This window comes from Lissotriton helveticus, chromosome 5_1, assembly GCF_964261635.1.
Source record: "Lissotriton helveticus chromosome 5_1, aLisHel1.1, whole genome shotgun sequence".
Taxonomy (NCBI): Eukaryota; Metazoa; Chordata; class Amphibia; order Caudata; family Salamandridae; genus Lissotriton; species Lissotriton helveticus.
This window is the reverse complement of record NC_136065.1, coordinates 1,818,343,211-1,818,371,006: the sequence shown is the minus strand read 5'-3', so window position 1 is coordinate 1,818,371,006 and position 27,796 is coordinate 1,818,343,211. Positions and strand designations below refer to the sequence as shown.

Here is a 27,796-nt window from a genome sequence, read left to right as displayed (position 1 = left end):
AGAAGACATCTAACGAGCAGAAATAAATAAAACATGAGGCGAGATAGTAAAAAGAGAAATAAAACAAGAGCAAAGTAGAGAGGAATAAGTAAATGAAAATTTGAAAGGAGTCTAAGAAAGAAAAACGAAAAGAACAAATGAATGTACAATAAATTGAGAGACGTTGAGAGACGTGGAAGGCCTGTGGTTAGATTCCTATGGCAGATGGACGTAGAAATAGTGGGTCTTCATGTTCTGATAACAAATCACCAACTCCCCAAAAGATTTTAGCGCACAATTGAGTGGCACTTGCCTGATTTGCCTTGGAAGGATGAAAAGGCAGGGCTGAACAGCTGGCTGAGTTTTGAATCTCATACCCTTGATTTGAACTCAGTTCTTTGCAGTAGGGGCTCAACCCATGGAGCAACAATACTTATGTAATTCAACACACACTACACGTACTATATAACATCCAAAGCCAGGCCCAGGAGACATGCAGAACGGGTTCCAGGAGTCTGCCATATATTGAATATTACAACTTGAAGTACGGTAAATTTCTCTACACATTTCAAGGATCAGAAAAAATAGAAAATCATTAATAAATGTTCTGATGCTTGGATGACCGGATGACAAAGGGAACTCTCGCTTTCATAAGGCATAATAGTCGATCACTGCCAGGACACTGGGAATTCTTATTAATCTTGGTAAATGCCACTATTATGCATACAGCCAAACTGGCTTATGCAGACCTTGTATACGCAGAGGGAAGGCGAAGACAAAAAAATTAAATGACATATTCAGAAGGGGATGGGTGGAGTGAAGGGGAGATGGTGATATAAAGATGAGGAAAGAAGTCGGCGAATGGGAAGACATACTAGAAATGGGAAGACAAAAATGATGTGCAATGCAGAGGAATATGAGGGAAATGAGAGTGTGCTTGAACGTGGATAGAGAGCAGACAGAGTTCATGATAGACTGACACGAGCTGAAGGCACAGCTGAGGACAATTATATTGACTATTTACTAGTGATATTTACAGTGCTTAGAAGTGTAGAAGGAAGCGCTATATAAGACACATTGTTATTATTGATGTCAAGTGTTTAGGTCACTATAGCACTCACCTTCCACATGACGAAGATGAAGACCGCCAGCAGCAGGAGCCCTGCCAGCACCCCCAAAATGATCCACCACGTGGGGATGGCCTTCTCCCCGTCCGGGTTCACCCACAGGACACGAGTGTCCGTCTGCAACGAAAAAACAGAAATAATACCCGGACTCAGGTCCGTGGGAGAGCCTAAGCCAAGTGCTCAGGGGGTGGGTGGAGGGGATGCAAGGCCAACAAGGAACAACTTAGGAAAGAGGCGAAACACAATACACCGAGAGAGGAAAGACAGAGCAGACGTGAAGGGGTGAAGACGCAAAAAGAAAAGATAGCGGAAGACAATGGTGGCTGAGGCCAGAGGAGGAAGGAGCTAGAGCACTGTTGGTAAATCCGGCTAAGGCTATTGGAGAAAGGAGCCTTGTTACTGGCAGTGAAGGTGGCTGGGCGAGGTGGAGAAAAGAGGCTAGTTACTGTTGATGAAGAGGGCAAAGGCCCAGTGGAGGAAGGAACCTGGGTAATGGTGGTAAAGGTGAAACAGGGCAGTGGAGGGGGGATCCCTGGTACCACTGTTGGTGAAGATGGCTGGGCCCAGTGGAGGAAGGGTCAGGATACTAATGTTGAAGATAACTGGGGTCATTGAAGAAAGGAGCGTGGGTACTGGCGGTGAAGGTATCTGGGGCCAGTGGAGGAAGAAGTCTTGGTGCAGGTAGTGTAAGTGTCTAGGCCCCGTGGAGAGAGGAGCCTGAGCACCGGTGGTGAATGTGGCTAAGCTTAGTGGGAGGAAGAACCTGGGTTGAGGTAGCGGAAGGGACTTGGTTCCAGCAGAGGAAAGAACCTAAGCAGAGAATTAAATTGAGAGCAAGTTGGGTGCAACAAGGAGCCATTCCCTATGTAACTCTCTTCCCCCAGTTACACTCCCTTTTCTGCGTCTGTCACCTCCACATTTACACACTGTCTCTCTCGTTTTCTCCATCCAGTTTCACCAATCAGTTTCTACTTGCTGTCAGTTGCTGCCCTGCGCACGAGAAGCTCAACCCAGAAGTGTGGCTCAATGGTTAGAGCGGCAGACCCTGATGCAGAGGTCTAGCCTGGGACCAGGGTTCAATTCCCTGCCTCGGGGGTCTTGAGCTCAAAAATTCCACGGACCTGACAATTCTCGCCTCGGTGCCTATTCCAATCATGGAGTCCCACTCTGCAACTCTGGGCAATAGCTTGCTTAATCTCCACAACGGCCCCCCACAACGCTAAGGATGCCTGGCCTCCACCTTGGGGGTGCCCAGGAGTGGACACCCCACAGGGAAAAGCCAGGATGGGTTCCACAGTGGTATTCGTACAAGTGCCTTGAGACCCTTGCGGGTGAGTAGTGCGCTATACAAGTATCAATTTACATTTACATTTTTACGTTTAGAGCTCCCTATTGGATGGACCTTACCGTTGCCGTGCCACTGTCCAGTCTTCTTGGCTTGATACTGTATGGCATCCCAGTTACTCTGTAGGAAACCTGTGATTGCAGAATAAACTGCTGCAGCGGCCTCTAATGAGATGAAGAGAGAGATGCAAGGATGAATGACTGACTGCCATCCACAAGACGCCCTGTTAAGTCTGATATGCGCAGTGCAAGAGTTCTGCAGCTCCATTTCATGCTCTAGTGGCCTTGGGAGAGTCTGTTCATATGATGGTCTCTGAGACCAGTGCAGGGCTGTTTCATACCATGCTCACTGGTCCTTGTGCAGCGTTGTCCCATTCTAGGTTCTAGGTGTTAAATGCAAGAGTTATTTATATCATGTTCTATGTGACCAGTGTATTGTATATTCCTAATGTTCCATATGATTTCCTTTGCACCCAGTGCATGACTGCTTCTGTCATACGTTCAGGGCCTAGTGCAAGGCTTTTCGTTACAATGACCTCTGTGGACAGCGCAAGATGGCTCCATGCTATGTTGTACATAACCAGCGCTAGACTGCGCCATATAATGCCCTCCATGTCATGCTCTTTCTAACAAGTGCAAGACTGCTCCGCGTTATGCTCAATGGGCCTCGTGCAGCACCAACCCATATAATGCTCTCTGTGTCTTTTTTCATGACCTACACCCTCAGTGCAAGAATGTTCCATGTCATGCTCACTGGGCTTAGTCAAGACTGTTCGATACAATGCAAGTGATGACCAGGGACAGATTGCTCCATATCATGTCTTTGAACCAGTAGAGGCATGCTCCCTGTCACGCTCTCTGGGCCAAGTGAAAGACTGCTCCGTATCATGTCCCTTGTACCCAGTGCAAGACTGCTCCATGCTGTGCCCCCTACGCCATAGCATTACCCGTGTGTCTAGTGCAAGACTGCGCCATAGCATGCCTGTTGTATCCAGTGAAAGACTGCTTCAAATCATAACTTATACATGCAGCTCAAGTCTACTCCATAGCATACATTTGTGCATAGTGCAAGACTGCCATAGCATGCCCATTGCAAGCATTGCAAGACTGAGCCACAGTGTGCCCACTGTATCCAGAGCAAGACTGCTCCATCTCATCCCATCTAGGCGTAGCTCAAGACTCCTCCATAGCGTGTCCATTGTGTCTAGTCTAGGATTACGCCATAGCGTGCCCTTGTTTCTGCTGTAAGACTGCGCCATAGCGTGCCCTCCGTGTCTAGTGCAAGACTACGCCATGGCACGCCCTTTGTGTCTAATGCAAGATTGAGCCATAGCATGCCTGTTGTGGATCATATTGTCGGGCATGTCTCAAAATAAGGGAATTAGAATAAGGAGGAGAGGGGAATCTAGATGTGTAGATGTAGTGTAGTGAGACTTTCAGTGTGTTTGGTTATCTGCTCCAAGAAGCATTGAATATTATAAAGAAGCATGCTGTTTAGCATTTTTAGTTTATTTGGGTCTGGGGACAGCTGACAACAGGGAGATCTGCCCCTGGGAAGGCTGGGAAAGTGGAGCAGTACTGCAACGGCTCCAGGTTTTGGGCTTGTTTTGGGCTATGAGATAGCCAAGGGGATAAAACATGGCCATTTTCGGTTACCAGCCACCATTTTGTCTTGGTGACATGGTGGTTGGTATTAGGCCCAGGTAGCATTTTTGATCATTGCGATGAGCAACTTAGTAGGTCTTGTATAGCCCCATTGTGTGTAACATTTGGGATGTCATCCGCTGAAAGGGTTGTGCAAGAAAGAGGCGGGCGCCTTGATCTCCTGGCATCCAGTGTGGTGAATGGAGGCCGCCCAGCATGTTGGGACCCTGGAGGGGTCGCCGCCGGGGTGATGGCATGTTCACCGCCGATCTGGAACCCCGCTGTGGCCAGAAATAAGGTAAGCAACTGGGGTGACTCTAGAGTACGGAGAGCGGCCCAAAAGTAAAGAAAGCAGGCCGTAGAGTGGAGGCTGGGCCGAGGTGCCCTGCATGTAGTGAGCATGAGACGAGGCATATATGAGGCCCCAGGGGAGAGTGGTGAGGTGGGGGACAACTTTTATGAGTGAGAGTGGCATTTCAGGCAAGGAGAGTGTTGTAATTTAAACCAAGACACAAATGGATATAAGTTTTCAAGAAGTAGTTTAATCGTCAGAGAAACCCCAAACGATCCCTGCCAGATGCAGCTGGGCCAACTGTAAAAGATCCCACAACAGATGACATCAATATAGAACTCTATGTGCATTACAGAGAAGCGTCATACCAGCCTGGCTGGAAAGGCCCTATTACAATATAACACATCTCCCCATCTTACAGTAAAACAAACAAAATGCAAACAATAAGAGGGATAAAACAGAAATGAATGAGTCATGAGTCTATTGATAAAGAAGAACAAAATTAAATGTAAAAGCTGAAAACACATACAACTCAAGCAAGATAGTCACACAAATACGTCCAAGCTCTCAAGCAACATAGTCGCTCAAATAGGCCGGAGCTCTCCTTTACCCCGCCTCCCTCAAGACACGAGATGAGCCTCTCCACCCATCTCCCTCTCTTCCATCAATGACTTCATCTTCAGACCCAGCAGTTCCATCCAAGGGCAAACCAAGATCTGATTGCCCCTTTGAAAATTCAGAATCAGTCAACAACATCCACGGTGAAGACACAGCAGAATCAGTATCCTGTTCTGAATTCTCTTCCAAATTACCATTTCGCCTCTGAAACAATGCAACACGTCTCAAATTCCATGTTTGACCATTCATCAACTTGACCCAATTTCCACCAACAGCCTTCCCTTTGAACGGACCTCTGAATTTATTCAAAAAATTGCTGTGATCCCCTGGCTTAACTTTGACCCAATCACCCACATTAATGAAACGTCTTGCATATTTTTCCTTATTCTCACTCTCTCTTAATCCACCTGAAACAGATTTTTCACGCATCCATGATGGCACCAACTTTGTACCAGCTTCCCTTCCACGCATCATCACAAATGGACTCTCCCCCAAAATGGTGTTAAAAGTTGTCCTATATGCCCAAAGCATTTCACTTACAGATCCAAGTACAGACAACCCTGCACTATGTGCCAATTGCATCGTTCCCTTTACCATTCTATTTATTCGCTCACCCAGTAAATTTCCTTGTGGATTATACAATGAACAACATGAGTGCTTTACTCCTACAGAATCCAAAAAACTTTTCATTGCGCAAGAAGTTAATTGCGTACCATTATCAGTAAGAGGTACTCAATCAATCAATCAATCAATCAAGAGATTTGTGTAGCGCGCTACTCACCCGGAGGGTCTCAAGGCGCTTGGGGAGGGGGGTCTGCTACTGCTCGAAAAGCCAGGTCTTGAGTTGCTTCCTGAAGGAGAAGTGGTCTTGGGTCTGGCGGAGGTGGATGGGGAGGGAGTTCCACATCTTGGCTGCCAGGTAGGAGAAGGATCTTCCTCCCATGGTGACTCTTCGGATGCGTGGAACGGCGGCGAGGGCGTGCCTGGTCGATCGTAGCTGGCGGGTGGGAGTGTAGAATATCAGGCGGTCGTTGAGGTACCTGGGGCCCAGGTCGTGGAGAGCCTTGTGTGCGTGGGTGAGGAGTCGGAACGTGATTCTCTTGTTGACGGGGAGCCAGTGCAGGTCTCTCAGGTGTCCGGAGATGTGGCTGTGACGGGGGATGTCCAGGATGAGTCGTGCGGAGGCGTTCTGGATGCGTTGGAGTCTTTTCTGTTGTTTGGCTGTGGTTCCGGTGTAGAGGGTGTTTCCGTAGTCCAGTCGGCTGGTGATGAGTGCCTGGGTGACCGTCTTCCGGGTTTCGGTGGGGATCCATCGGAAGATCTTTCGGAGCATGCGTAGGATGTTGAAGCATGATGATGAGACGGCGTTGACTTGTCTGGTCATCGAGAGGGAGGAGTCCAGGATGAAGCCCAGGTTGCGTGCGTGGTCCGTTGGTTTGGATGCGTTGCCCAGGGCCGGGGGCCACCAGGAGTCGTCCCAGGCAGAGGGTGATGATCCAAGGATGAGGACTTCCATCTTGTCTGAGTTCAGTTTCAGGCGACTGTTCATCATCCACTCGGCTACGTCTTTCATCCCTTCGTGTAGGTTGGTTCTGGCGGTGGCTGGGTCGTTGGTGAGGGAGAGGATCAGCTGGGTGTCGTCGGCGTAGGAGATGATGTTGAGGTTGTGTTGGCGTGCGATGGCCGCGAGGGGGCTCATGTAGATGTTGAAGAGGGTTGGGCTGAGTGATGATCCTTGCGGTACGCCGCAGATGACTTCAGTGGCCTTGGATCTCAACGGGGGGAGGCGGATTCTCTGGGTTCTTCCTGCGAGGAACGAGATGATCCATTCTAGTGCCTTCTCTTGGATTCCGATGTTGCTGAGGCGCTGCGCCAGGGTGCGGTGGCAGACAGTGTCGAACGCTGTGGAGAGGTCCAGGAGGATGAGGGCCGCTGTTTCCCCGTTGTCGAGCAGGGCTCGGATGTCGTCAGTGGCTGCGATGAGGGCGGTCTCGGTGCTGTGGTTGGCTCGGAAGCCGGACTGCGAGTGGTCGAGGGATCCGTTCGTCTCGAGGAAGGCGGCAAGCTGTTTGTTGACGGTCTTCTCGATGACTTTGGCAGGAAAAGGGAGGAGCGAGATGGGGCGGTAGTTCTTGAGGTCGGTGGGGTCTGCTGATGGTTATTTCAGGAGGGCGCTGAGTTCCGCATGCTTCCAGCTCTCCGGGAAGGTGGCGGTGTTGAAGGAGCAGTTGATGATGTCCCGGAGTTGGGGTGCGATGACGGTGTCGGCCTTGTTGAAGACGTGGTGGGGGCATGGGTCAGTTGGTGATCCGGAGTGGATGGTGTTCATCGTGTGGATGGTGTCTTCGGTGCTGACCGGGGTCCAGGCGTGGAGGGTGGTGGTGGGGGGCGTCGGTTCGGTGGTTGGGTGCGTGGTCTGTGCGTCGAAGCTGTTATGTATGTCGGCGATTTTGCTATGGAAGAACGAGGCGAGTGAGTCGCAGAGTTCTTGCGAGGGCGTGATGTCGTTGGTTCCGGCGCTGGGGTTGGAGAGCTCTTTGACGATGCTAAAGAGTTCCTTGCTGTTGTGTGAGTTGTTGTCCAGTCGTTCCTTGAATGCTGTCTTCTTGGTGGTGTGGATCAGTTGGTGGTGTTTGCGGGTGGCGTGCTTGAGGGCAGTTATGTTGTCTGTAGTCGGGTCTTTGCGCCAGGCTTTCTCGAGGGTGCGGCAGTTCTTCTTGGAGTTAATGAGATAGTCGTTGAACCAGGAAGCTTTCTTGTTGCCAGGCCTGCAGGGATGGTTTTTCAGGGGTGCGAGGTCATCAGCGCAGTTGGTGATCCACTGTGTGAGGTTGTTGGCTGCTTGGTTGTGGTCCGTTGAGCTGGCTGGAGGATTCTGGTTCAGGGAAGTGTTGAGCTGGTCGGTGGTGATCTTGTTCCAGCTCCTACGGGGAACCTGTTGCGGGTGGTGGGTCGTGGTCCTTCTGAAGCTGAAGTGGACGCAGCTGTGGTCTGTCCAGTGGAGTCCGGTGGAGTGGCTGAAGGAGATGTACTTGCTGGAGGAGAAGACTGGGTCAAGCGTGTGGCCGGCGTAGTGGGTGGGGGTGTTCACCAGTTGCTTGAGTCCAAGGTTGGCGAGGTTGTCCAGCAGGGTGGTGGTGTTGCTGTCATTGGTGTTCTCCAGGTGGAAGTTGAGGTCCCCTAGGAGGATGTAGTCAGCGGAGGAGAGGGCGTGTGGGCTGATGAAGTCTGCGATGTCTTCGCTGAATTGTGTGCGAGGTCCCGGGGGTCTGTAGATGAGGGTGCCTCTGAGTGTGGTCTTGGGATCGGTGTGAATCTGGAAGTGAAGATGTTCGGCGGCTGTGAGGGTGTCGTCGGAGTTGGTCGTGATGCGGATGGTGTTCTTGTGGACGACAGCGATGCCTCCTCCTGTCTGGTTGACGCGGTCCCTCCGGGTGATCTTGTATCCGTCAGGGATGGCGATGGCGATTTCGGGCGCTGAGGAGGCGTTCATCCATGTTTCCGTGAGGAAGGCGACGTCTGGAGATGTGGTGTCGAGCAGGTTCCAGAGTTCCACGGCGTGTCTGTGGACGGAGCGGGTGTTGCACTTCAGGTGGTTGCTGCTGGTGCTCAGCTTGGCGGGTGCGGTACAGGTCCGGATGCAGGCGAATTTGCAGGAATTGCAGGTGAAGGGTCCGTGGGTGCGCCTCAGGGTGGCTCGGTAGCATCCGGGGATCCGCCCGGTGTTGAGTGCGTAGAGGGTGGCGGCGTCGTAGGTCCGGCGGGTGGGATGGCATCTGAGGGGGCCAGGGGTTCTGGCTCTGGGCGGGCGTAGATGGGCTTGCCTTTGGCGCGCCTCCGGCGCACAATCGGCGCGCCCGCTGCGCGTACGCGTGCACTCCGCCATAAATGGCGAAGTGGGAGGGAGGAGCAGCTGGGAGGCGGGAGCGGGGCGGCGAATGGGAAGGGATACAAAAATAAAAGGGGCGGGCCGCAGGGGAGCAGCGGCGGGGAGCGGGGAGAAGGGCGGGAAACGCGGCAGGGGCAGGGCACAGAAGCGGCGCAAACAGGGGGAAAACAAGCGCAGGAAGCGGACAAATTAAGAAATACAGACAACAAAATGCAGGGGGAGACTACAGAATAAGAGGCCCAGAAACTCAGCTGCAGAGCAGTGGCGAACTCGGCAGAGCAGGGGGTGCTTGGGCTCACTCACGGGGAGTGTGCGCAGTGCGTGGAGCGACCGGCCCAGAACAAGGTCAAGGGTCGCTGCTCACCACTGCTCGCACTCCGCCATAAATGGCCAAGTGGGAGGGAGGGAGGAGCAGCTGGGAGGCGGGAGCGGGGCGGCGAATGGGAAGGGATACAAAAAGAAAAGGGGCGGGGACGCAGGGAGCAGCGGCGGGGAACGGGGAGAAGGGCGGGAAATGTGGCAGGGGCAGGGCACAGAAGCGGCGCTAACAGGGGGAAAACAAGCGCAGGAAGTTAAGACACAAAGGCAGGAAAACAAAATACAAAATGCAGAGGCAGAGAACAAATTACGAAATACAGACAACAAAATGCAGAGGCAGAGGACAAATTAAGAAATACAGACAACAAAATGCAGGGGGAGACTACAGAATAAGAGGCCCAGAAACTCAGCTGCAGGGCAGTGGCGAACTCGGCAGAGCAGGGGGTGCTTGGGCTCACTCACGGGGAGTGTGCGCAGTGCGTGGAGCGACCGGCCCAGAACAAGGTCAAGGGTCGCTGCTCACCACTGCTCGCACTCCGCCATAAATGGCCAAGTGGGAGGGAGGGAGGAGCAGCTGGGAGGCGGGAGCGGGGCGGCGAATGGGAAGGGATACAAAAAGAAAAGGGACGGGGACGCAGGGAGCAGCGGCGGGGAACGGGGAGAAGGGCGGGAAACGTGGCAGGGGCAGGGCACAGAAGTGGCGCTAACAGGGGGAAAACAAGCGCAGGAAGTTAAGACACAGAGGCAGGAAAACAAAATACAAAATGCAGAGGCAGAGAACAAATTACGAAATACAGACAACAAAATGCAGAGGCAGAGGACAAATTACGAAATACAGACAACAAAATGCAGGGGCAGACTACAGAATAAGAGGCCCAGGAACTCAGCTGCAGGGCAGCGGCGAACTCGGCAGAGCAGGGGGTGCTTGGGCACACTCACGGGGAGTGTGCGCAGTGCGTGGAGCGACCGGCCCAGAACAGGGTCAAGGGTCAAGGTCAAGGGTCAAGGTACTGATGGAAAACCTTCCCTCTTGAACACCTCACGCAATACACCAATGGTAGCAGCTGTGATAATACAACTCATAAACGCTACTTCAACCCACTTTGACTTTGCATCAACCAACGCATATTTCTCATTTTCCGGTAGGAATGTAAAAGGACCTATAAAATCTAAACACACCTTCTCCCAAACTTTCTCTGATTGAGAAACATGCTGCGGCTCCTGAGAAATTCCCAAACCAACCCTCAATCTTTTTTCCGAATCTTTGCAAGCTTGGCACCTCTCTACCTATTCTTTTGCCTCTCAATCCATAAAAGGCCACCAATAACTCTCCCTCAACATCTTTATAGTCATAGTTTGCCCTAAATGCCCCTCATGAGCCAAACTAATCAATCGTGTGTGTAATCCGTAAGGTGGTACAAATTTGTCTTGACGCATGATGATTCCATCCTCAGTTATAGACAATTCATCCACCACCTTCAAAAATGGTCTTACACCTTCAGGTATATTGCTCTCTCTCCAGATACTACCTTTCATCATACGCACAACCCCAGCCAAAACTGCATCCTCTTGCATTTCCTTGAACCAGGTACTTCTTGGAATAGCATTCGCAAACCCTTCCATAGCACCATCAACATTTGCCACCACTTCTTCAGTAGGTAAGTCCGAAACTATTCCTTCTTTATCTGGCAAACGTGGCAAACAGTCCACCACCCTGTTTCTCCACCCTGGGACATATTCAACCTTGCAGTCAAACTCTTGCAATCTTACAGCAAGCCTAGCTAGTCTACCAGAGCAATTTTTAATGCCCCCAGGACCCAAAACTTTTAATAAAGGTTTATGATCCGTATGCAATTTAAATGGACTTCCACACAAAAACACTCTGAAATAATTAGTGGCCCAAGCTGCCGCCAATGCCTCCCTCTCAATTACTGAGCAATTCCGTTCTACTTCAGACAATGAACGTGATGCAAATACGACAGTCTTCTCGTCCTTGCCATGCTTTTGCGCTAAGACAGCCCCTATGCCCACAGCACTTGCATCAACCGTAACAATACTATCAACCCCATTTTTAAACGGAGTTAACACTCCAGCATGTGCAATGTCATTTTTTATCATGTCAAACGCAGTCTGTTGCTGTTCCTCCCACACACATTTTTTACCTCACCTTAATAGTACTCTTAAAGGTTCTGTCTTGTGGGCAAAATCAAAAACAAACTTAGAATAATACTCTACAAGACCCATAAAGGATCTCAACGCGTCTCTGTCATGTGGTGTTTGTGCATTAACAATGGCACTAACTAAATTCTCTTTTGGTTTTACTTCTTCACTTGTAACAAGATGGCCTAGGTACTCTACTTCCCTTGTCATAAATTTGCATTTCTCTTTACGCAAGGTTAACCCTGCTTTCGCAATGCAATTTAACACTTTGGCTAAAGTTCGATTGTGTTCCACTTCATCCTCTCCAAACACCAGGATGTCGTCCTGGAACACAACAGCCTTCTCCACACCTGCAAGAACAGAAGACATTAATCGCTGAAAAACACTTGCAGCCGAACATAATCCAAATGGAAGTCTGCAAAACTAAAAAGTGCCTTCACCTGTTATAAAGGAAGTAAGAGGTTTAGAGTTTGAAGTTAGATTAACTTGGTGATATACACTTCTCATATCAAGCTTTGAGAAAACGTTCACCCCATTAAGCATTAGAATCAGTTCATTGATATTTGGCAGCAGAAATCAGGCCATTACTGCATTTTCATTCAAACTTCTCAAGTCCACACAGAACCTGAGAGAGCCATCCACCTTCTTCGTTATCACCACCGGAGATAACCATTCTGCCGCCTCTACAGGTTCTATGAGTTTATCTTCCAAAAGTTGTTGAATGATCTCTTTCACCTTTTCCCTTGCAGCCATTGGTACTCTCCTTGCCACATGCCTGACAGGAATCGAGTTTTTCTTTAATTTAATTTCATGCTCATAGTTCTTAAATTGACCCAACCTTGGCCCAAAGACAGCTTGATGCTGATCTAATAGTTCTTCCAGATTCGACTTATCCACAACCATAACAGGCACTGAAGACCTTGGATCAACCTTTATGTCTAAATCATACTGATGTGGCCAGCCTAGGATAGGTGGTCCTTCTTCAGCCACGTATACTTTGCCTTGGATGTGCCTTCCTTGGAAAGTAACCTTGGCTTCTAAGTATCCCACCACACTGATATCATTTCCTTGATACGATTTCAACACAACATCTGAAGTAGATAATGTCTTGTCTGGCCATGTTCCTTCAAATACACTATGCGGAATAATCGTATAGAGCAAACCAGTATCCACCATCAATGATACATTCTGACCATTTGTTTCAAAGTCTGCTTTAGGTCGTGTTCTTCTCCTTTTTTCTCCTTCCACTTCCACAATTACAGACCCGTTTTCTCCATCTACAACTATCACTCGATAAGATGTTTGTGCGTCTTCCACACTACTCACTTTATCCCCTTGCTGTTTACACATTCTTGCCAGATGACCTTTCTTACTGCACTTTAGACAATCTTTACCAACAGCAGAACATTGTTTAGAATCAGCCAAGTGATAGCTGCTACTACACCTGGTACAATGTCAACCAGCATACTTTTCAGGTGGTTTACTCATTGCTTTTTGATACCTGTTTTTGCTACCACCACCAGCCATAGTCTGAGCTTTGTTTTTTACAGCATTAACTCCCTCAGAGTCATCATCCAGAACTGCCACCTGATTTTCTTTGCTGCTGTTAGTATTGATCTTCATTTCACGCATACACTTCTCCGACTCCTCCACAACTTTAGCAATGGCTATTGCATCCTTGAGCGTAGGATTGCTAGCCACCCAAAGTCTCTCTTGAGTCTTCTTACAAGAGCACTGAACAATTAGTTGATCCCTAATCATTTCCTCTTGCATCACTCCAAATTCACATTTGGCTGACAGTTCTCTCTACCTTATGACGAAGTCATCAATACTTTCATTTGATCATTGAGGTTGAGTATAAAATTTGTGTCGTCTCATTACCACATTAACTTGTTTTGCAAACTTCTTTTCCAATCTTAACACAGCCTCCTTGTGCACATTCTCCATAACTCCCCCTTGGGCATTACCCTCAGGTGGAAGATATTTGAAGATATGCTGCCACTCCTTACCTAATGATCCTAAAAGCAATGCTTTTTTCCTTATTGCAGGGAATTTCGTACCATCTAACGCTATGAGATAATTCTCAAAGCACTCTATCCATTCCTCCCACTCTATAGGTGGTTCCCCTGGAGACATAAGGAAAGGTGGTGGCACAACAATTGCATTGCTTACATCCATTTTCTCTTCAGCACAATGAGTGTTATAATGTGTTATAACTCTCTTCCACCAGGTGGCAGCAAACTCTTACAGAACACACTTTATCCTTGAATGCCTTTTTTTTAATGGTTCTTTTCTGACCAATGAGAATGAACGTAGCTTTTTCAACTTTCGTTTTCCTTCAGAGTTTAACCTGCCGTCCAGAGTGAGCTTCTACTGTAAGTACGTTGTTTTTCTTTTCTTTACACTGCTTAATTTAATGGCTCAAATAGTCACTGAGGCTTTTCCTGCGCAGCACTCTCCTCAAATCGCGACTTAGAATAACGGCGCGCTGCTCGCTCCGCTTCTCCTTACACTTGCGCGCTGTACACTGTGTGCCGTTCTTCGCCTGCACTTAAGACACCAAGTGTTTTCTGACACTGTTCGCTCCCTACAGCATGACATTAATCAACACTTCCCTGCTCGCTCTGCCTCGCTATATTCTTGCGCTAGTGACAACGTTTTGTTTTATTTCCTACGCAGCACTGGTTTGGCTTCGCTTCTCGTTCTGCCTGCGCTTATGGTACTTGCTGTTATACATGCCTTCCTTTAAATTTCAAAATTAAGCTGCGCAACAGTTCAATCTGCTTTTGTTCCTTGCAACAGTGCTTCAATTACATTACGCTGCACGCTTGCCGTATAGCTGCTTTTTTCTTTTTAAAGACGACATTCGTCAATTAACAGACAGTTGCTTACTTTTAACTCCGGATCTGCGTTTTGAGTTTCGCTTCCTTCTTCGAGTCTTTCGGCAGTTTTTCTATGTTCACACTGCCCGCAGGGTGTAGTATGTGTCTTCCCTTTCAACTTAGACACGACATTTCGACCTTTCTCTGCCGTGACACCTCACCAACGCTGATTTACATGTCGAGTTGAGTTAGTGTTTCGGGTTTTAATCTATCTCTGACACATGTTGCATCTGGCCAAGCGTCGCCAAAATTGTTGTAATTCAAACCAAGACACAAGTTCATATAAGTCTTCACAAAGTAGTTTAATCGTCGAAACCCCAAACGTTCCTTGCCAGACGCAGCTGGGCCAACTGTCAAAGATCTCACAACAGATGACATCAATATAGAACTCTATGTGCATCACAGAGAAGCGTCATACCAGCCTGGCTGGAAAGGCCCTATTACAATATAACAGAGAGGCCTTGTGTTCTAGAGCGGTGAGCGGGGCCGCTGTGAAAGCAAGCGTGGCTGCAGTGAGGGGGAAGATAAAGGGAGGAGGCGAAAGCCAGTGGGTCAGCCCGCAGTGAGCAAATTAAATTGAAGAGTGCAGCGAGTGCGGATGGCAGAGGGGAGGGGCTGCGCTTCCAGGCGGGCACCAGTTGGCAAGCAGGTGGAGAGGGGAAAGAGCATGAAATGGATGCAGGGGAGGCAGCATTAGGCCCAGGGGAGTCCCTGGTATCAGACTACTTTGAATGTGGGAAGAGTGGCATTCAGGGCAAGAGCAGGAAGGTGGGAGGAGACCCCAGCTTCTTGGGACTCAAAGGCTTGGTTAGGAAAGGTGCCAGAGGGGGCGAGGGTGCACTTGGAGAGAAAGGTCACAGGTGTAGGGGTGATGCTGTCGCAGGGTGTCTGGGGTCAGGCACACCAAAGGGGGCAGGAATGAGGGGACCCCATGTTCCCGGGATCAGGGCTAGTGGTGGCGTTATCGGAATGTAGCGACGGAGAGGATGATGAATGGGAGGGTGAGCCCGGAGAGATGCAGATGGGAGGAAGCCATTGAGGGTATATACCAGGACAGGCAGTGGCGCTAAAGGGGTGAACCTGGTGGCAAGGTGGCCTAGCATATCGGGGCCCAGGACGAACAGAGGGGAGTATACACAGGGCAAGGCAAAGGGCAGGGCAGTAGGTGTTGGTTGCCGGATATGGGGGCAACCCCAGTGCAGCGAGAGGTAGTTACCAGCACACTGAGCCTATTCTCTTTTTTGCAGGTGGAACAGTGCAGCAACTGGGTGAACCCAGGAGAGCACATTGTAGCTCCAATACTCTGAGGAGAAGTGGAGGCAAGGCCCGGTATGGCCAGCCGGACGGCGGCATTGGATAGCAAGATCACTGCCCCAAGACGGTCCAGAAAGTCTTCGGTGGTGAAACCAGTAGGACAGTACTGTACTACCCCTGCAGCACGGGATGCGGTGTCCTGCATCTGCGGAGAGATTGGGAGTGCACGGTACAGCCCCTCAGCATACCTTGAATTAGATTGCATGTATAAGGCATGGCATAATGTCACAGTGGGGGGCGGCACAAGAGGTCACAAGGGCAGTGGAGGCAGACGTATTAAAGGAGACAATGTTGGACTATAATGAGGTGAGCTTGGAGGAGGGTGAATTGTTGGAGGATGACGTGCCTCATGTAGAGGAAACGATGGTAACAACATGGAGCAGGCAGAGACGGGGGTGTTCACCAGTGTGTGCACAGTGTCTCTCAGAATTCAGGCAATGATTGGCATGTTTTATGGACGACATGGAGTGTCAGAACAGAGGAAATAGCAGGCAGAAGGGGGGCCTGTAATGTAATGTATATTCTAGTTCAGCGTCATACGCCGCGTGGAACATCTCGTGCATGGAGAGTACCACGCGACGTATGACGATTAAGTCAGTTCACGTGCTCATAACATGTTTTGATATGAATGTATGTACACCCATACAGGGACGTTGGTAGATCTACGGTTGGCTTTGTATAGTTGGCTTACCGCTGATCAGACGCTCCGCTACCGGGTGGAGTTTAACATATGGATTAAATCCTGTTCTTGGATACTTCTCTGTCTCCGCACTTGATTTACTACATTTTGGCGACGCTGGGGATTTAACTCCACCCTTTTTCCCACGCGAAGAGGAAATTTCATTAATTTATTCGGATATACCGGCTTCCCATTGGTTACATGACGGAGCCCTTCAGCATGATAAGCTTTCAACACGCATAATTATCCAATAGGGACGCTGAGATTCAAACGACTTCATGGATTCGCTACTCCTTCATTTTCTTTAAAACGAATCTCACCCATTGGACAAATACAAAAGCGCCATTTCATTGGACAAGCGCTCATCAAAACAAACTAAGAGGTAGACGTTTTACCAAAACAAGGTACTGTTTATATTTCATTTGGTGGGTCCTTGTTTTAAAACAACGTTACTTTAAATTTGAAACGCGTACCCTTTCAGCGATACGCACGCTATAAATACATTTACTACTTTACTGTGCACCGACATCATTCGAACAGTGCACCCGTTTCAACGCGCACATGAATGCTTTCTCTCATTGCGCATAAGTGAACATTTCAAACGGCGTATTTCTACAGCGATACGCACGCTCATACTATTTAAATTCGACAGATCAGCGCTGTGACTCGCATACTGCGTGGCATTGCTATAAAGTGGTACATACTCTTCATTTCAAAACTAAGGCTACAAACTACGATATATTATTCTTTTCAGAAATAATAATATCCATTACAGGTTTATTTAGACGTGGTATTTATAAAGTTATTATTTTCTGGTTATTGCTAAAGATTTAGAGTTATTTATATTTATACAAGTAATTACTTTTCAACATGTCTGACAATCAATGGCATCAAATCACACAGCCACCTCCTTTCCTGAACAAACCAGGCACACCTAACATCATTTGGTCAGAGTGGTTCGACTTGTTTGAGAACCATTTGGTGGCCATCGACGCAAATAGTTACTCTGCGCAACGAAAATTTGCATTACTGTTTGGTTGCTTGGGCCAGGCTGGTCAACGAATCTTTAAAAGTGTGGTTCCCATCGCTCCTCCTGTTTCTCAAGATGAAAGTGGAGATAATATATGGAATGTATATATTGAAGCTATCGCCAGGCTAAAAAAACAATTTTGCGATGAACCTAATGTTATGCTTGAGAGACACAATTTTTATTCTAGGAAACAGAAAGAGGAAGAAAAGGTGGAGGAATATATTGCTGCACTCAGGGTTCTAGCTATTACTTGCGATTTTGAACCTTCTCCGGATAAATTCATAAGGGATCAGTTTGTGTTCAATTGTAATTCTAGGAAAATTAAACAAAGGATCCTGGGTTGTAAAAACCCATCTTTGAATGAAGTCATCGACCTGGCCCTCAGCATTGAACGATCTACTTTAACCAGTAAGGTAGTAATGGAACCACCTAAACAAGGAATCAATGCTTTGGACTATTCAGATTCAGACCAGGAAAGCGCTGTTTGTGCTATTAATCCTAAAAACAAAAGTTTTAACAAGAATTTTCAACAAAAAAAAAGCACTATATGTTACAGGTGTGGTTCAAGGGACCATTTAGCAAATGCTATAAATTGTCCGGCTGTTAAAAAACGTTGTTCAATTTGCAAAAAAATAGGACACTTTCAAGGTGTTTGTAGATTTGCAAAGAAAAATTCTAATGTTAATTACATTGAGGTGGATGATTGTACTAATTCTTTTAAAAACATTATTGTAACTCTTGATGCTAATGGTGATGTAGAATCTATTAAGGGCCCTTTATGTTCAGCCATTATTGATAATGTTCAATTACAGGTGATGGCGGATTCGGGGTCACCTTACACCATTCTCAGAGATTCCACCTTTTATGAGAAATGGGACAAAAGAGTTGTACTATTAGAATCTGATGTTAATCCAAGAGCATTCGGAGAAAAGGATATTAACATGCTAGGTTATTTTGAAGGTTTAGTTCAGTGTTTGGGAAGGGAAACAGTTACAAAAATTTACGTAGCTGAAAAAGGTAAAAACATTGTAGGTTGGAAAGATTTAGCCTTGATGGGTCTTTATTTAGTTCCTGGTGATGAAAATCCCATCAAAGTGGGAGATTTGCCTAAATTTAAAACAAATTCTGATAAAACAACTATAGCAAACATAGAGAGTTCTAATGTAAATATTCAGGACAATGTATCAGAATTTAAACCTGTGTTTGAAGAGAAAATTGGAAGCGTGAAAGGATTTGAACATAAAATCAGGTTAATTCCAGGGGCTCAATCAGTCACACACAAAGTCAGGGCTGTTCCATTAAGTGTTAGAACGGAATTAAAAACAATGTTAGATGATTTATGTAAACAGGGTGTCATTTCCCCTGTTAATTCTTCACAATGGGTCGCACCCATCGTAGTCATTCGAAAAAAGACAAATAAAATTAGGATGTGTGCGGATTTACGCTCTTTGAATAAGAACATTATTATCGACTGCCATCCTTTACCGAGAATTCACGAATTACTGGCTAACATTGGTCGAGCAAAATGGTTCTCATTGATAGATTTGAGGTCAGCGTATCACCAGGTGGCTTTGTCAAAGGAGTCACAAGAACTTACTTCTTTTATTACTCCTTTCGGAGCGTTCAAATTTATGCGCCTACCTTTTGGGTTGGCGTCTGCAGGTAGTGTGTTTCAAAAGTTGATGGATGAGTTATTCCAGGGAATTGAAGGTGTCCAAGCTTACTTGGATGACATTTTAATTTTTGCAGAAACCTTACATGAACATAACAAAATACTTAAAAAAGTTTTATCAATTCTAATGTCTAGAAATATGACAGTTAATAAAGAAAAGTGTAAAATTGCAGTAAATGAGATTGAGTACTTGGGGCATACTGTCTCAGATAAAGGTATCACTCCCAAAGTTTCTGTGGTTAAAGCTATTGAAGATGCAAAACCACCCCCAGATAAAGACGCTCTGAGATCGTTTCTTGGGCTAGCGGAATATTACGCCAGGTTTGTGCAATCTTATTCGCAGTTAGTAGAACCACTGAGACAGCTTTTAAGAAAAGGAGTGACTTTTATTTGGACTGAGGAGTTAAATAAAGTCTTTAGTGAGGTTAAGAAAATGATTATTTCCGCAAAAGCCATTCATGCATTTAGAGAAGATGCTGTATCTACTATTACAGTAGATGCCAGTATTACTGGTTTAGGGGCAATTCTTACCCAGAAAGTGAACGGTCAGGAACAAACCGTCGCATTCGCTTCAAGAGCATTGAAAGAGTTTGAGCAAAGATACAGTACGATAGAAAGAGAAGCATTAGCTTGTTCTTGGGCTGTTCATAAATTTAGAATGTATATTTGGGGGAGGAAATTCGAGCTAGTGACCGATCACAAGCCTTTGATTTACATTTTTACCAAACCTAGCCCATCTTTATCAGGTCGACTTATGAGACTAGTATCAAAATTACAAGAGTTCAACTTTACAATTAAGCATATAGTAGGTGGAAAAAATGTCCGGGCTGATTGCTTATCCAGAATGGCTATATCCAATAATGATGAAGAAGATTCTGTTGAGGAAGATGTAGAGTGTGTTACATTGATAGATGCTGTCAATGAAATTAGTACTATCATTTCAGAAGAAGACTGGAAGAATAGTACTAAAGAGGATAACGTTTTGTTGAAGGTTATAGAATTTTCAACTCAACGTTGGCCTGAACCAAGGAATTTGAGTGGAGAGTTACGAAGTTTTGCTCAGGTGGCAGATCAACTGGTTGTGGAGAATGATATTGTTCGCAAAGGTGAGAAATTTGTTCCTCCTTTTAGATTGAGAGAATCAATCATTAATTTAGCACACCAGGGGCATTTAGGAGTGACAAAGACAGCTATGCGAATTAAACAAAACTATTGGTGGCCGTCTCTGGATACTCAGGTCAAGAATTTGATTGATTCTTGTCCTGAGTGCTTGTTGTCTGATAAGCATTGGCGTACAATGAAAATGCCATTACATCCCACAGAATTTCCAGATACCCCTTGGGAGAAAGTTGCTGTAGATTTTTCGGGACCATATTCTGTTCTTCAACAAGAGAATAAATATGTGATCCTTTTAGTTGACTATTTTTCCAAATGGTTATACTTTGATTTTGTCAAATCTCCGGATTCAAATTCCACCATTGTTTTTCTGAAGAAAGTTTTTGAGTTGGAAGGAACCCCAAAGTACATAGTTACAGATAACGGTACCCATTTTGTGTCTGATAAGATACATGCATTTTTAGAGGGTTTAGATATCAAACAACTCAAAGTTGCTTTATATTCACCATCTTCAAATGGTCTTGTGGAGAGGGGAAATAGAGTAATTAAAGAAGGTGTTCAGACTGCAGTCTCTTGTGGTTATAAGGTAGGAGAATTTGTTACTCGAAAAGTGTGGCATTACAACACTTCCCCTCACTGCATAACAGGTGTATCCCCTTTTTCCCTATTAAAAGGAAGAGAAAATCGTTCTGTTTTGTTTCCATCATGGTTACATAAAGATTCTGTAAAGAAACCATTTGAGTCTCAACCAATCAAAAATATGGTTCACGCAAAGCAAGATCAAATGAAATTGAATTTTGACAAAGGTTTAAACAGTAATTTTACTGATGTTAATGTGGGAGATTGGGTCTTGATTAAGAGTCCTGGGAAAGTAACGAAAGGACATTCGAAATTTGGTAAGCCTGTTCAAGTGTTAAAAGTTAGTAAAGGGTCTGCTTTTCTTAATAAAAGAGGTTGGTGGAATAAGCGACAGTTAGTAAAGATCACAGAACGTCAAGCCGAAATTATCAAAAGTAAAAAGAACTCCAACATATCTGAAAACTTAGACTGGTCTTTTTGGATTAAAGAACCCCAATTATTGGGAGATTCTAATCGACCGGATGGAGCATGTTCAGTCAGACATGAGTTAGTAGTTCCACGTCATTTTGATGAACCTCTTTCTAGAGAACAAAGTGTAGAGGGTCAAAACTCTGTTGACAGTCAAAAATTTTCTTCTTTTGGTAGATGTATTAAAATGCCAGAGAGATATAATGAATTTGTGAAATTTTAGGTAACTACTGTCTTGGTTTTGTTTATTGTTATAAGGGGGAAGGTGGTGTAATGTAATGTATATTCTAGTTCAGCGTCATACGCCGCGTGGAACATCTCGTGCATGGAGAGTACCACGCGACGTATGACGATTAAGTCAGTTCACGTGCTCATAACATGTTTTGATATGAATGTATGTACACCCGTACAGGGACGTTGGTAGATCTACGGTTGGCTTTGTATAGTTGGCTTACCGCTGATCAGACGCTCCGCTACCGGGTGGAGTTTAACCCCTTCGACGCTCATGACGAGCTGGGCTCGTCATGCAGTAGCCTCCTGCTACGCTGATGACGAGCCCAGCTCGTCATGTAAAGTGGTATCTGTAGGATCCCAGCACAGGAGAAAAATCCCCATAGCATTCAAGGTGTTAACATATGGATTAAATCCTGTTCTTGGATACTTCTCTGTCTCCGCACATGATTTACTACAGGGCCATGGAGGGAGCACTGACTTTGGCACCACGTTCGGATGGGCGGAGCGGGCAAAACACTGCCAGATTGGTATCAATTGGTGTGGATGCAAGGCAGTCCCAGGAGAGTGGAGCGGTTAGATTGAGGAAAGGATTGTATGTAACAGATACGAGGGTAGGAACGGAGGAGCAGGGCACAGCTAGAAAGGTAGGCACAGTGGCTTGTCAAGGAGACAGTAAGTCGAGGGCTTTAAATGGAAAGACGAAGGGGAGCAGGAGCCACAAAATGGGGAGGCAGATAAGGGTGTGGAGGGGGGCAAGGGGAAGGAAAAGACAAAATGGAAGTCCAAGGGATTAGAGAGCAAAGAGTTAAAGATTAAAAAGCTGCCCTAGATGGAGATCTTCAAGCCTTTGGGGGAGCGCCTCGTGCTAGCGACTAAGAAGAGACTATGGAAAGGAGAATATGTGGTAATGCTAAAATAACTACATAGAGAGCTGAGGGCTAAGGAGGGCTCCAAAGAGGAAGAATATGAGCTATCCAAGTTTCCAAGAGTGGCATTGACCAAAGTGAATTGGACAGCGGCCTTTCTAATCTATGCAAGTGTATATTGTGAAAAATATCCAGAAAGGGGATCAGTGATCTTTAAATATATGGATGTTATAAGAAAGGCGTACATTAACTATGGGAGCTTTGCCTTGGTCGAATATGATAAAGAGTTACATGCTCACATGGCCCTAGATCTTGATGCACAATGTGGGGAGATAGACTCAGACCTCTGGCAACATACAATGGGGCCCCCCAAAGTTGGAAAAGGCTATGTTTAAGGCAAGCGGCTACCTGTATTATACTGGCCTTTTCAGGTCCGCCCTACCGGGGAGAGGTGGGAGTTGCCAGCAAAGGACAGAGTAGTCTGACAGGCACATGCTGGGATTTTATTAAACCAAACAACAGCGATGGATCTAGGCTCACACTCAGCAAGGCTGAGCCCTTTTTGTGTATATACTGTTATATTGTGTTATGTATGTTCTTTTGTACTGTGATGCACAACAAATCATTTGGTTCTTTGAAAAAATAAATGAAGACTGAAAAGTATATGTATAACCGAGGTGCAATTTCTAAAGCAGATTTTCATGTTTTGCTTCATGAGAGTGACCAGTAATTAAGATAGAAGTCAGTCTCAGCATTGGCACTTGTTCTGTTCTATTTGGGATTTTATTAAAGGCCTATGCACCAGGGAGTACTGCAGATTTTGGCACAAATGTTCAAAATGTGCTGGCAGACATGCCTTATCCATTGCTATGGGATGGGTGGACAGACAAGTCCCCCATCGGGGCAGTGGCAGCAGCAGCAAGGACCCACAAGCGCTCAGCAGCATGGTCTGTCAGTTTTCAGAGCAGGGTGGGTGTACAAGGATCTGGGGGTAAGGGCTCATACACCAGTTGAACTGGAACGGCTTGAATTCTTGCTCTCGCATTAGGATCAGAAGGAGGATGCGAGACTATTGCGGGGGTGGCCGTTAGATGGGGGTCCAGTTGGGGTACAACGACCCTAAGGTGCGCAGGGGGGCAAACACTCTCAAATCTGTCAGTAGATGCAAGCAAGTGGTAAAGAAAAATTTGTGGAAAGAGATACAAGAGGGGAGGATGGCAGGCCCATGGTGGATTTAATTGTGTCCCCTATTGGAGTAGTTCCGAAAAAAGAAAAGGACAATTCAGGTTGATACATCACCTTTCTTGGCCAGAAGGCACTTCTGTTAACAATTTCATCCCTGATGATCAGGTATCGTTCAAATATTCCTCACTGAATGTGACTCTATTCTTGGTGGAGAGAGTACAACAAGGGGCGCAAATGGCTAAGAGTGACATCAAGTCAGCTTTCTGCTTAAAGTAAGTACACCCAGACAATTTTCAGCTATTGGGCATTCAGTTTGAAGGCTAATAGTATGTTGAAAAAGTACTCCTGATGGGGGATCGATCTCTTGTGCTCTATTTTGACGGTTTAGGAATTTGCTACAATGGCTATTTTCGTGGGGCACGGGACATGCCACACACTGTCTTGATTACTTCTTTTTTGTAGGTTAGCCCGGTTCCGTGGACAGGCAGCGGCTGCTGGTAAGTTTTACAGAGGTCTTGTGGAACCTTGGTGTGCCATTGGCACCGGAAAAGACAGTGGGACCCAGTACGGTGCTGCCCTTCTTGGGAACTGAGATTGATTCGGAAGCAATGGAAGCCCGCCTGCCAGAGGATAAGAAACGTAACAATGCAATTGCTTCTGGACACCATGTTGGCTAAAGCCAAGGTCACAGTTAAGGAACTGCAGGTGCTCCTGGGACATTTATACTTTGCTGTAGGGTAGTGAGAGGAGGAAGGATTTTCTGTAGGCGGCTAGAGATGTCCCTGTCTGGCTTGCCATTGCCACATCACCATGTGCAATTGTCAGCAGGGGTTGGAGAAAATTTAACAATGGGGCGCTTCTTCTTGGAATCTTTCAGTTGAATGCCACTAGTGGCACTGAGAGAGGTGGAATGGGATGGGTCCAGATCTACTCCGACGCAGAAGGGATCGTCTTCGGGCTATATTGCAAAGGCACATGGTGCTCGGAGGAATGGCCACACGCATGGGAGCGAGGTGATGGCCTATGGCCTTTCTGAAATGTTTCCTCCTGATGGTAGCGGTGACATTATGAGGGGGCAGTTGGCACACAAGAAGGTCATTTTTCGGATTGACAATATGGCAGTGGTGAAGGTGGTAAACCGGCAGTCGGTCAGAGATGTTCAGATATTTAAACTGCTGCAGGTTTTTGTGCTGAGGTGTTTGAAGTATGACATTCTGTTTAGAGCTTGCCTCATTCACAGTGGTAGAGATTCCATGAGCTGGCCACGGAGGAGGAGAGAGTCAGGGCCAGGGTGCCACTGGAGTTTTGGACAGTAAACAACAAAGGATGCTGCAGCTGGTGGTAGAGTCACTGGCCGTGTCAATGAGAAGGGCATATAGTCAGGCCTAGTTAGAGTTCTTAGACAGTGGGGCAGAGAGGAGGCAGGACAGATGGGCTAGAACAGAGAGAGTGGTGTAATTCATGTTGCCTTTAATTGAGAAAGGGCAGTCGAGAGTTATAATCTCAGGAAAGCTGGTGGGCATAGCCTTCATGGGAAAACTGCTTTGGGGTTACTCTCTTTCTGCTGGGGAAATGGGGAGAAGGAGGCTAGAAGGTTGGGCCAGGGAAGCTGGGCACGAAAGGCCAAAAAGGAGACTGCTGGTTTGTTTTGCGAAATGACCGTAAGTTTTCCCGGGATCTGCGGGGGAAGATGAAGCAATGTTTTTCCCCGCCTTGATGACATTGATTTTCTTTGGTTTTATTTTGGGTGTCAGAGTTTTCGGGGGGTAAGGGGAGTAGGAGTGTATTAAGGGAGGAGGTACGCCGGTGTGTGGCGGGTCTCTAAGTTTAGTTACACAGGTCAGAGACGGACAAGAGGCGTCAGGGCAATACTGTTTTGCTTTGGGAATATCCAGTGGACAGTTTATGCATGGTAAAATGGGGTACCTCCCTCCAGGCATGGACGCATCTGGTGGTGAGGAGAGTTTTTCGACACATAGATGGTAGGCCTGTGACAGCATTCCAGCTGTTCCCCATCTTAAGCAAAGCACTGGCGCATGTAGGTGATGACGCAAAAGGCCATGGTACTCACTCATTCTGCATAGGGATGGCGATGGAAGGCGGTAGGAGAGGATGAAGTGGGGCAAACATCATGGGTTTGGGTAGATGGCCTTCCACTGTTTCCAGTGCTATGTGCAGGGGAGAGTGGATGAATATTGAGCCATTACCAGTTTCCAATTGTTGTGGTTTTTCAGGTTCGGTTCCAGGCCAGGAGGTCACAAGACTGTCCTTATGGATTGTAGGGCATTCATTTGTTAAGATGATGGAAAAGTAGGCAAGATGGAGCAGTCACGGTACAAATTTGGGTATCGACCCCAACCTGTTCCACGTGTGCTGGCATGGCTTGGTATTTCGGCCTGGACTGTTCCCATGAGGCACAGGGTCAGAGCTGATTTGCATATAGCCAATGTCTAACCCAGGGTGATGTGGAGTGCAAAAAAACGATGGATTTAGGCCCAGATCCTTGTACTGGGGTGAATGTATGACATTGTTCTACATTCGGTCCATCAACTGTGTTTTTTGCAATTTTCACCCCGAGTGGGCTGGGTATGCTCAGACGTGAGTCCCAGGCTCTCCACACCACTGGAGTCAAGCTATCCAGGCTGATGAAGGCTGATAGCCAGAAACCGGTCCTTGGATGCTTGATTCCGGTCTGGGAAAGACATGGCTTGGTAGTTCGGACTGGACTGTTCCCATGAGGCACAGGGTCAGAGCTGATTTGCATATAGCCAGTGTCTAAGCCAGGGTGGTGTGGAGTGCAAAAAACGATGGATTTAGGCCCAGATCCTTGTACTGGGGTGAATGTATGACATTGTTCTACATTCTGTCCATCAACTGTGTTTTTTGCAATTTTCACCCCAAGTGGGCTGGGTATGCTCAGACGTGAGTCCCAGGCTCTCCACACCACTGGAGTCAAGCTATCCAGGCTGATGAAGGCTGATAGCCAGAAACCGGTCCTTGGATGCTTGATTCCGGTCTGGGAAAGACATGGCTTGGTAGTTCGGACTGGACTGTTCCCATGAGGCACAGGGTCAGAGCTGATTTGCATATAGCCAGTGTCTAACTCAGGTGGTGTGGAGTGCAAAAAAACGATGGATTTAGGCCCAGATCCTTGTACTGGGGTGAATGTATGACATTGTTCTACATTCTGTCCATCAACTGTGTTTTTTGCAATTTTCACCCCGAGTGGGCTGGGTATGCTCAGACGTGAGTCCCAGGCTCTCCACACCACTGGAGTCAAGCTATCCAGGCTGATGAAGGCTGATAGCCAGAAACCGGTCCTTGGATGCTTGATTCCGGTCTGGGAAAGACATGGCTTGGTAGTTCGGACTGGACTGTTCCCATGAGGCACAGGGTCAGAGCTGATTTGCATATAGCCAGTGTCTAACCCAGGGTGGTGTGGAGTGCAAACAAACGATGGATTTAGGCCCAGATCCTTGTACTGGGGTGAATGTATGACATTGTTCTACATTCTGTCCATCAACTGTGTTTTTTGCAATTTTCACCCCGAGTGGACTGGGTATGCTCAGACGTGAGTCCCAGGCTCTCCACACCACTAGAGTCAAGCTATCCAGGCTGATGAAGGCTGATAGCCAGAAACCGGTCCTTGGATGCTTGATTCCGGTCTGGGAAAGACATGGCTTGGTAGTTCGGACTGGACTGTTCCCATGAGGCACAGGGTCAGAGCTGATTTGCATATAGCCAGTGTCTAACCCACGGTGGTGTGGAGTGCACAAAAAAACGATGGATTTAGGCCCAGTTCCTTGTACTGGGGTGAATGTATGACATTGTTCTACATTCTGTCCATCAACTGTGTTTTTTGCAATTTTCACCCCGAGTGGGCTGGATATGCTCAGACGTGAGTCCCAGGCTCTCCACACCACTGGAGTCAAGCTATCCAGGCTGATGAAGGCTGATAGCCAGAAACCGGTCCTTGGATGCTTGATTCCGGTCTGGGAAAGACATGGCTTGGTAGTTCGGACTGGACTGTTCCCATGAGGCACAGGGTCAGAGCTGATTTGCATATAGCCAGTGTCTAACCCAGGGTGGTGTGGAGTGCAGAAAAACGATGGATTTAGGCCCAGATCCTTGTACTGGGGTGAATGTATGACATTGTTCTACATTCTGTCCATCAACTGTGTTTTTTGCAATTTTCACCCAGAGTGGGCTGGGTATGCTCCGACGTGAGTCCCAGGCTCTCCACACCACTGGAGTCAAGCTATCCAGGCTGATGAAGGCTGATAGCCAGAAACCGGTCCTTGGATGCTTGATTCCGGTCTGGGAAAGACATGGCTTGGTAGTTCGGACTGGACTGTTCCCATGAGGCACAGGGTCAGAGCTGATTTGCATATAGCCAGTGT

At 47.1% G+C, this 27,796-nt stretch overlaps 1 protein-coding gene across 3 annotated transcripts in view; it reads right to left on the bottom strand.

Annotated features, from left to right (window-relative positions):
* The window catches only part of ITGA2B (integrin subunit alpha 2b), a 298,569-nt gene that overhangs the window by 17,758 nt on the left and 253,015 nt on the right, over positions 1–27,796 (bottom strand). For all 3 annotated transcript variants that reach the window (XM_078645167.1, XM_078645165.1, XM_078645166.1), the window contains 2 exons: positions 2,514–2,615; positions 1,101–1,223 (listed from right to left, as the gene is read on the bottom strand). In XM_078645167.1, the coding sequence (XP_078501293.1) occupies positions 1,101–1,223; positions 2,514–2,615 (225 nt within the window). The remainder of the gene's footprint in view (positions 1–1,100; positions 1,224–2,513; positions 2,616–27,796) is intronic.